Source organism: Schistocerca americana, chromosome 8 (genome assembly GCF_021461395.2).
Source record: "Schistocerca americana isolate TAMUIC-IGC-003095 chromosome 8, iqSchAmer2.1, whole genome shotgun sequence".
Lineage (NCBI taxonomy): Eukaryota > Metazoa > Arthropoda > Insecta > Orthoptera > Acrididae > Schistocerca > Schistocerca americana.
In genome coordinates this window covers 471,809,134-471,820,254 of record NC_060126.1, presented here as the reverse complement: position 1 = coordinate 471,820,254, position 11,121 = coordinate 471,809,134, and the positions used below count along the sequence as shown (strand labels likewise).

The 11,121-nt window shown below is 40.6% G+C and overlaps 1 protein-coding gene across 1 annotated transcript in view; it reads right to left on the bottom strand.

The window, feature by feature from the left end:
• Positions 1-2,044: 2,044 nt before the first annotated feature.
• The window catches only part of LOC124545993 (venom peptide HsVx1-like), a 135,928-nt gene continuing 126,851 nt past the window's right edge, over positions 2,045-11,121 (bottom strand). The window contains exon 3 of the mRNA XM_047124961.1: positions 2,045-2,293. Within this exon, the coding sequence (XP_046980917.1) occupies positions 2,185-2,293 (109 nt within the window). The 3' untranslated portion in view covers positions 2,045-2,184. The remainder of the gene's footprint in view (positions 2,294-11,121) is intronic.

Sequence of the window (11,121 nt, the reverse complement as noted above, 5' to 3'; positions counted from 1 at the left end):
ATAAACTCAATACACCACTTGAACACACTCATTCTTTTCACAAAACCTTCACTATAAACTGTTTTGATTTGTAAAATACAAATTCAATAGGTGTTATTCCTTCTGTGAGTATTAAGTGGTCATAGCACATGGCTCACACTTTGCATGATTTCTTACCAACATCTTTAATACAACATGTTCCTGTGATGCTTGTCAGAGAATCCTCGTCCATCACTCAATAATGCCAACCCCCAAAAAACGAGAAAACCACAGCCCATTATGCTCGCAGTACACTCACTTTCTGAACATGCCTTCTTATGTTTTTCAGTCAAGCTCTTGTAAGTACAAGGAAGGTAGGAAGGTAAAGAAAATAAAAGTACTAACATGTACAAACAATAGTTACTTCTTACTTCTGGACTGAATCATTTTAAAAACTATACTAAGTGTAAGACTTTTTTCTTCTCATTCTGTCCAGTAAGTCTCCCTTGACTCATGGTTCTGGGTGACTTTTATGAATTCTACCTCTTTTCCTAAATATCACCAGTCCTTTTCCTTCACCCCTCTTCCTCCTTTAACCCTTCTGCCACAAGAAGGAGCCACTGGCTCTGAAAATGTGCAAATTTTAATAACTTTCATATGTATCTTTTCCTGTCACCACTTGGTGAATAGAATTTTTTATATATCCAATTACATTTTCAAAAACTGATTATTTTCCTTGAATAAAAAGGAAAATATTTAAGGAAAGCCATCTTGGTGGAAGAAAAGATTTTGACACACTATTTGGGGGGAAAAAAAATAAATAAAACTAAATCTGTTTCAATGTAGTGCTGTCTAATCAACAGCTAATTATTTGTTGTTACCAGTGATATTTACAATAATAGTTGTTATTATGACACATACATAAAAGTTATTTTTCAGTTTTTATTTGAAAAGTAGTTTATTATAAAATCAAAGCTGATCGAGTTGTTCATCTGCTACCACTGTGAGCATCTATGGGAAGTAGTTGAAGGGTGAAACTACAAGTGGACAACAAGGGTTGGACACCCACATCTCAACACTGAAAGTAGATATCAGAGGTTTGCCTACTACTGAAGAGCAGGAGAGGCTGGAATCTGTGGCAGACCTGATAACATACTACAATGCTAGTGTAGGCACAAGTGCTTTGGAGCACACTGTTTAGCACAAACTGTGAACATGGGATGACCCTTGCATGTTCACATATTGATCCAACAACATGTGTAATTATGACTGCAGTGGGCATGGGCTAATTGAGATAAGATTAAGAATCGTTGGAGACATGTTACTTGGTATAGATGAATCATGTTTCTTGTTATTCCAGATCAGTGGTCATGTTCAGGAACACCCTCATCCAGGCAAAAGGCTGCTTGAAATGCAACATGGATGCAAGACAGTTGGGATGGTATTGTGCTATGAGGACATTCACTTGGGCTTCCATGGGATTTGGGATAGCAATCACAGACACCATGACAGTGTTGGTCTATGTGAACATTATTGTGGACCACCTGCATTCCTTAATGTTATCCCAAAGGCGATGGCTTCTTCCAGCAGAATAGCTGTCAGTGTCACTAGGTCAACAAGTAATCCCCTGTGGTTTGGGTTCTTCCAGCAGGATAACTGTCCCTGTCATCAGACCAGAATCGTGCTACAGAAATTTGATGAATGTAGTAATGAAATTATGTTGGTGTCACAGCCAACTAATGGGACACATTTGGGATGCTATCAGGAGCCAACTCTGTGTCTACAAACCACTAGCTCATACTTTATGGGAATTGTGTGACCTGCAGAGAGACATTTGGTGCCACGCACCTCCAGAAATCTACCAAAGGCTTGCCGAATCCATGACATGCAGAATTATTGCTGTATTGCATTCACAATGTTGGCCAACAAGCTGTCAGGCAGGTGGTCATAATGTTTAGGCTCTCTTGGAAATAGTCTGAGAACAGTTAAGACCATAATTATAATAATCTTAATTATAATCTATATTAACTAACATTTTACTTAAATTCCACAGTGATATGCAGAGATTTTAAATATGAGGCAAAAGTTATCTAGAAATGATAAATATCTGTTTTATTATGTGGTTTACTGCAAGTTACAATAGTGTCTGCCAAGAAATGATATAACAGCTCTAGTTATATTTTGACCATTATTGTAAATGAATAATATGAACAGACACAGGTCACATCATTTTCCTCCTTTAGTACATCTTGTTACTGGGCAGCATTTTGGGAATGGTAAGCTCACGTCTTGCTCTTTGACAGTGCATCCCTCTCCAGGTTTAACTACCACACATCTGCAACAAAGAGGACAATTACTTTAACAATAATAAGTCCATTATGCTACAAGGAATGATGACAGGCTACATGGCTTATTATCATTCAAGATCAGTGTCTGCATCATGAAAAATATGACTTTTTATAAATTAAGTTCTGCACATTGCATGTTTTTTTCACCACTTCACATCCTCTTGTTGTTTCTTTATTTATGTCCATGGATTCAGAAATAATACAATCCTACTGGAAATACTATATACTACATACATTCTTATGAACATGTGAGTTTTACTCTCACATAAAATTTATCTTTCTTTTAAACGGCAAATCTTAGTTATTTGAACTGATGTACTACCACAAAGTAAGAGCATTAACATGCTTTAACTAGCATTTATAAAACTGCCTACATCTTTAACAATGCACACATGCTTTAAGCGGATTTGGATACAGAACTAAGAATAATTCTTTTTAATTCTTCAGGCTCTCCTGGCAATCTTGAGGTGCCTGGTGTACTGTTGGATATCAGTGTCATCCATGCACAATATTTTGACAACGTGACTTGTTGTTTTTATCAGAAGCTACCTGAGACTGCTAATTGAGTGGAACAGGTCCATATGTACAGTTTTAGGCGCTCTGTCTGTGGCCTGTTCCCACTATAATTGCCCCAAGAAGTTCCATATTTTTGTCTGGTGCACCTGGCAATGAGCTGGCATTCCATTTTCAGTCTGGTGCACCTGACAGCAATTTGGCCATTCTGTTCTTGGTACAGTGCTCTGACTAGGGTCATTTCCCACCTGTACATTCTCAGTTCTTTTTGTTGAGCTCTACCACTACAACCATTGCATTTTTTGCATCTCTAGAGCAGGATTCCCGGCTTTACTGAGTTTGTACGCAGTGTCGTGATTCAAGAGGTTTTCTGCCATCTTTATCTCTGCTGACTATCTTATAACCCTGTCCCAGTATCTGGGTGGCTGTGCCATACCCCTTGTTTTTTTTATAAATCATGATATGATTAAGTTCCAGACAGTGCTCAGAAATGGCTGATTTAGTTGCCTGTCTCAGCTGTGTGTGCCTGTGATGTTCCTGGCATCCACTGTCCATCGGCCTAGTTGTTTGATCAATGTACAATATGCCACATTGGTGAGTTATATTACAAATTCCTTGTTCTCATAAATCCAGGTCATCTTTTACATTTCTCAGTAGTCCTCTTATTTTGGTAGGTGGACAGAACATTCACTTGATTGGGTGCTTCTTGAGAATCTGGTTGATCTTGGCAGAAATAGAACCCACATAGGGCATGTAAGCCACATCTCTGCTTCTTCATCTTGCTCTTCTTCTCTATCATGTATGTGGTAGAGAGGCTGGTTCTGAGGCCTTCTGAATATGAGTTTTTGTCTATTTTGGCAGGAGACTATGCATAGATGCTCTATTTTTTATGTCAAATTTTTTTTGGTCTGCCAAGGTGCGTCATTTGGCCATAGAGTGTATCATAAATGAACAGGCACTGCATGCTAGCAGCTTTCACCACCCAGCAGAGAAGAATGGAGCTCTAAAGACATTGGTTCAGAGAGCATGCATCTTGCCAAACCATGATAGTTCAACATCACAAATAGAGCATCTACACTCAATCCTCTGCAAAAATAGACACAAAGTCAAACAGATTCAGAATGCCATTCTGCTGCATGATAGACAAGACAAAATAAATGAAAAATAGATTGTGGCTTATCTGCTCTATGCAGGATCTATTTCTGCCAAGGTCAACAGGATTCTCAAGAAGCATTTCATCAAATTTTTGTTTTGCTCACCTCCCAGAATAGGAGGAGTACTCAGAAATGAGAAAGAGGATCTTAATTTTAAAAAATTGGGAATCATAATATACTTTGCCAATGTGGCATTTCACAGATAGACCAACAAACAAGGACAGTGGATGTTAAATGTCAAGAACATCATAGGCTTAAAAAACTGAGACATGCATTTAAATCAGCCATTGCCAAGCACTGTATGTGACTTAATCATAACATGAGCTACAAAAAACAGATGGCTCTGGTGCAGACCTCCAGATACCAGGACAGTACTATAAGAGAGTCAATAGAGGTAAAGGTGGCAGAAAAACTTCACGAATTGTGACCCTAAGTACAAACTCAGCAAAGCCTGGAATCCTGCCCTGAAGCTGTTGAAATGCAATGGTTGCAATGGAAGAAATCAACAAAAAGCAAAACTGAGAATGTCGACATCAAGAATGAATCACAGGTAAAGCACCAGGTGCACAATACCAAAAACAAAACACCAGCTCATTGCCAGGCACAGTGGACAGAAAACTGAACATTTCAGGATGATTTTAACAGAAACAGACCACGGCCAGAGCACCTAGCACTGTGCATGGAGGGAGAAGGTTGTAGGTATAAATAATGGATCCAGTCCACTCAACTAGCAATCTTAGGTAGCACCTGATGAAGACAAGTCACGTTGTCAAAATATTTTGCGTGGATAACTCTGCTATCTGGTAGTACATAGGACACCTCAAAACGTCAAGAATTTTTTTATTGTGCCTTTGGCACGGCTGCACCATAAAACTAAAACAAATCATCTTTGATATATACTTATATAAACACTCCAAAACACTAATGATCTAAATAAAATCAAAGTGTAAACAGTCAACGCCCTGATACTTATATGAGGGATCCAAAATTGTTGATTAGTTAAAAACAGGGCCTTCTGTGATAGGTACATAAAAAATAAATGTCTCAATATTATACCATCAGATTACCCATCTCTAGCTGCCACCCTTTCTTCCACAGTGACCTCCATCTGTTCAGATTCCACCAATCCTTAGTCCTCACCAACATAGTCCCTCAAAACCATATCAATCAAGTCCAAACCTTCTTGCAGTACCTTCTTTCCATCCATAAAATTCTACTGCTAAGCAATCCCAAATTTCTGGAACCCATAACACACACTGAAACTCTTTTCTTCCAGGAACTAGGACAACATGCACAATACCATCTCAAAAAGCTCTCCACCCTGATCACTTCCTACCCCCCCCTTGGAGTATCACTGTCCACCACCTCTCCACCAGCTCCAAACCTCCTCCACACCCCCTTTTAGCTGACAAACCCTGTCTCGAAGACCTACTTCATTTACCCAACCCTCCAAAACTCCCTCACACCAACACACAGAAGCCAGAATCTACATAGACCAGAAACACAGTCATGAACTTTCCCCAAAAACCTTAGCCCCACAGAAATATCAGTCCTGTCTGAAGATGCCACCTTTTGCCCCACTTCCAGATTCAATCATGCAGGACTTGTTAACAACCTTCTCTCTGTCTCCTGGTCCCTACCGTGGAAACATTTTTTCGACACCAACCCTACCAATTAGACTCAACAAAAGACCAATGTTGAAGCCTGTATGACTCAGTTCACCTCTTGATCCAACCGTGATCCACCTCCACTGCCCCCAACTTAACTTTCCAGAATTTATTAACTTCAAACTTTGCCTCATCATCATTCCCCAAATCCCTCAACATGCAAACTAACCTTACATCTGCAGAAAGAACCACAGTCCACCACCTAAAAACTGATCCCAACTTTATAATCCTACCTGCTGACAAAGGCTCCACTACTGTTGTTTAGAGCCACAAGTATTACCTGGCAGGAGAACTCACCAGCCACCAGATACATCCGCCTAGAAACCTTGCCAAAGTGATCCCATTCCAGAAATCCAGCAGAATCTCCAGTTTCTCCTCAAATCCTTAGGCCCATCCCAGAATCTCTTCCTGGAGTCCATCTCTCTCCTCACCCCTACCACTCTCTGCACTCCTTTTTCTATATGCTTCATAAATCCATAAACCCAACCACTCAGGACACTGCACTGTGGCCAGTTACTGTGCCCCCACTGAGAGAATCTCTGCTCTCATACACCAACATCTTCAGCCTATTATCTGGAACCTACTCTCCTATATAAAAGATACCAACCATTTCCTTCACCATCTCTCCACAGTTCCTGTTCCTTTACCACACAGTGCCCTGCTCGCCACTATTGATGCCACCTCCCTTTACACCAACATCCCTAATGCCCATGGCTTTATCACTTTTAGAAACTACCTTTCCCAATTCCTGACAGATTCCAAGCCAACAACCTCCTTCCTAGACATCATGATCAACTATATACTCATCCACAATTACTTCTCCTTTGAAGGCATTACCTAAACACAAAGCTGGGGTACAGCTACGGGCACCTGCATGACACCGTTCTATGCCAACCTACTCATGGGCCATCTAGAGGAATCCTTCCTAAATGCCCAGAATCCTAAACCCCTCACCTGGTTCAGACTCATTGACGACATCTTTGTGATCTGGATTGAGGGTGAGGACACCCTGTCCACATTTCTCCAGAACCTCACCTTCTCCCCCATTTGCTTCACCTGGTCCTACTCAACCCAACAAGCTGCTTTCTAGACGTTGACCTCCACCTCAAAGATGGCTACATCATTACTTCTGTCTGTATCAAACCTACTAACAACCAGCATTACCTCCATTTTGGCAGCTGCCACCCATTCCATACCAAGAAGTCCTTTCCATACAGCCTAGCCACACATAGCTGTCACATCTGCAGTGACAAGCGGTCTCTCTAAAAATATACCAAGGGTCTCACTGAGGCCTTTGCAGACCATAATTATCCTCCCAACCTTGTACAAAAACAAATCTCCTGTGGCTTACCTTTCCAGTCACCCACCACCTCCCAAAGTCTCACTGTCTGGTCACAGAGGAGCATTTCTCTTGTAATTCAGAACCCTAGGACTGGAGCAACTGAATTACATTCTCCATCATGGTTCTGACTAGCTCTCATCATTCTCTGAAATAAATGCCCTGCCCACCAACCTTCCCACCCCTCCCACAGTGGTATCCTGTCATCCACTGAATCTGCATAGTATAACTGACCACCCCTACACAACCCCTGATCCCAATCCCTTATCTCAAAGGTCATATCCCTGTAATATGATTTAGGAGCAAAGCCTGGCCCACCACCACCAACTCCAATCTGGCCACAAACATCATCTATCCCATCAAAGTCAGAGCTACCTGTGAAACCAGTCATGTGATCTACATGTGTGGCCAAGAAACTACTGGACCACCCTGTTGCTGAGCATGCCACCCAACATGAGATTCTTCATTTCAATGACTGCTTCACAGCCTGTGCCATATCAATCCTTCCCACCAACACCAGCTTTTCTGAATTATGCATGGAGAAATTTCCCCGCAATATATCCTACATTCCTGTAGCCCTCCTGACCTCAATCCCTGTACGTAATTTTCCTCACCCATCTAGCCTTTTCCCTGTTCCCATTCCAGCACTACATAGCCCTCTTTTCTACCAACACATCCAATCTTTTTACTTCTCTCTTTTCCCCCTCCACCCCCCCCCCCCCCCGCCTCCCCCATTCTCCCCCACCCTCTGTCTAACCTCCTTGTTACATTCCATCCTGGACTTTGCAAATTGATGATTCAGTGTAATAGAAGTTTTAACCTTAGTTCTTCTCCCATACTGTTTTGTTTCTGACTTCCCAAAATTTCTACTTCCATAAAATGAAAAAATGCAATTATTTGTAAGTTACATATTTTTCAGAATAAAATTCAGTCATCAGTTGACAGTTATACTACAGTTGCTGAGAGAATAACAGCTGTGAACAATATCATTTGTAAGTTACACTTGATTGATTTTGTGATCCCATCCCTGATAAATTATAGAAGAACTGCCTAATGACGTATTCTTTGACTTTATTTATAAATGTTTGGAGATTTCCCACCTGCTGTCTGCCAAAAACTTGCTAAGGACTATCATACAAGAACATAAAACTCCTATGCAAGGATATGTAGTTTGTTTTCTTCTAGCCCAGTGATGGATAAATTAATATACTATCCAGTTTTATTCTCGTTATTTGCTAGTACTATTTGAGAATTGACAGCAGACCAACACCGACAACGATAGTTCAGGTATACATGCCGACATCGCAAGCTGAAGATGAACAGATAGAGAAAGTGTATGAGGATATTGAAAGGGTAATGCAGTATGTAAAGGGGGACGAAAATCTAATAGTCATGGGCGACTGGAATGCAGTTGTAGGGGAAGGAGTAGAAGAAAAGGTTACAGGAGAATATGGGCTTGGACAAGGAATGAAAGAGGAGAAAGACTAATTGAGTTCTGTAACAGGTTTCAGCTAGTAATGGCGAATACCCTGTTCAAGAATCACAAGAGGAGAAGGTATACTTGCAAAAGGCCGGGAGATACGGGAAGATTTCAATTAGATTACATCATGGTCAGACAGAGATTCCGAAATCAGATACTGGATTGTAAGGCATACCCAGGAGCAGATATAGACTCAGATCACAATATAGTAGTGATGAAGAGTAGGCTGAAGTTCAAGACATTAGTCAGGAAGAATCAATACGCAAAGAAGTGGGATACGGAAGTACTAAGGAATGACGAGATACGTTTGAAGTTCTCTAATGCTATAGATACAGGAATAAGGAATAGCGCAATAGGCAGTACAGTTGAAAGGGAATGGACACCTCTAAAAAGGGCCATCACAGAAGTTGGGAAGGAAAACATGGGTGCAAAGAAGGTAGCTGCGAAGAAACCATGGGTAACAGAAGAAATACTTCAGTTGATTGATGAAAGGAGGAAGTACAAACATGTTCCAGGAAAATCAGGAATACAGAAATACAAGTCGCTGAGGAATGAAATAAATAGGAAGTGCAGGGAAGCTAAGATGAAATGGCTGCAGGAAAAATGTGAAGACATCGAAAAAGATATGATTGTCGGAAGGACAGACTCAGCATACAGGAAAGTCAAAACAACCTTTGGTGACATTAAAAGCAACAGTGGTAACATTAAGAGTGCAATGGAAATTCCACTGTTAAATGCAGAGGAGAGAGCAGATAGGTGGAAAGAATACATTGAAAGCCTCTATGAGGGTGAAGATTTGTCTGATGTGATAGAAGAAGAAACAGGAGTCGGTTTAGAAGAGATAGGGGATCCAGTATTAGAATCGGAATTTAAAAGAGCTTTGGAGGACTTACGGTCAAATAAGGCAGAAGGGATAGATAACATTCCAACAGAATATCTAAAATCATTGGGGGAAGTGGCAACAAAACGACTATTCACGTTGGTGTGTAGAATATATGAGTCTGGCGATATACCATCTGACTTTCAGAAAAGCATCATCCACACAATTCCGAAGACGGCAAGAGCTGACAAGTGCAAGAATTATCGCACAATCAGCTTAACAGCTCATGCATCAAAGCTGCTTACAAGAATAATATACAGAAGAATGGAAAAGAAAATTGAGAATGCGCTAGGTGACGATCAGTTTGGCTTTAGGGAAAGTAAAGGGATGAGAGAGGCAGTCCTGACGTTATGGCTAATAATGGAAGCAAGGCTAAAGAAAAATCAAGACACTTTCATAGGATTTGTCGACCTGGAAAAAGCATTCGACAATATAAAATGGTGCAAGCTGTTCGAGATTCTGAAAAAAGTAGGGGTAAGTTATAGGGAGAGACAGGTCATATACAATATGTACAACAACCAAGAGGGAATAAATAATAAGAGTGGACGATCAAGAACGAAGTGCTCGTATTAAGAAGGGTGTAAGACAAGGCTGTAGCCTTTTGCCCCTACTCTTCAATCTGTACATCGAGAAAGCAATGATGGAAATAAAAGAAAGGTTTAGGAGTGGAATTAAAATACAAGGTGAAAGGATGACTCGCTGATGACATTGCTATCCTGAGTGAAACTGAAGAAGAATTAAATGATCTGCTGAACGGAATGAACAGTCTAATGAGTATACAGTATGGTTTGAGAGTAAATCGGAGAAAGACGAAGGTAATGAGAAGTAGTAGAAATGAGAACAGCGAGAAACTTAACATCAGGATTGATGGTCACAAAGTCAATGAAGTTAAGGAATTCTGCTACCTAGGCAGTAAAATAACCAATGACGGACGGAGCAAGGAGGACATCAAAATCAGACTCGCTATGGCAAAAAAGGCATTTCTGGCCAAGAGAAGTCTAATAATGTCAAATACCGGCCTTAATTTGAGGAAGAATTTTCTGAGGATGTACGTCTGGAGTACAGCATTGTACGGTAGTGAAACATGGACTGTGGGAAAACTGGAACAGAAGAGAATCAAAGCATTTGAGATGTGGTGCTATAGACAAATGTAGAAAATTAGGTGGACTGATAAGGTCAGGAATGAGGAGGTTCTATGCAGAATCGGAGAGGAAAGGAATATGTGGAAAACACTGATAAGGAGAAGGGACAGGATGATAGGACATGTGCTAAGACATGAGGGAATGACTTCCATGGTACCAGAGGGAGCTGTAGAGGGCAAAAACTGTAGAGGAAGACAGAGATTGGAATATGTCAAGCAAATAATTGAGGACATAGGTTGCAAGTGCTACTCTGAGATGAAGAGGTTAGCACAGGAAAGGAATTCGTGGCGGGCTGCATCAAACCAGTCAGTAGACTGATGACCAAACAAAAAATGCTTTGATTCTCTTCTGTTCCGGTTTTCCCACAGTCCATGTTTCACTACCGTACAATGGTGTACTCCAGACGTACATCCTCAAAAAATTCTTCCTCAAATTAAGGCCAGTATTTGAGAGTAAATGCATTAGCACAAAATTGCAGGAATCCTAGGGTCCCTGAAGACATATCTCCAAGCTGTTTATGAAAAATATTCTTACTAATGCCTCTATAAAAAAAATTTGGCCTTAACGGAACTGCCTTAGATGATTATGCTGTGTGACATTTTTGAGTGGAAATATGCAAAGTATGTTAGTAATCTTGTCT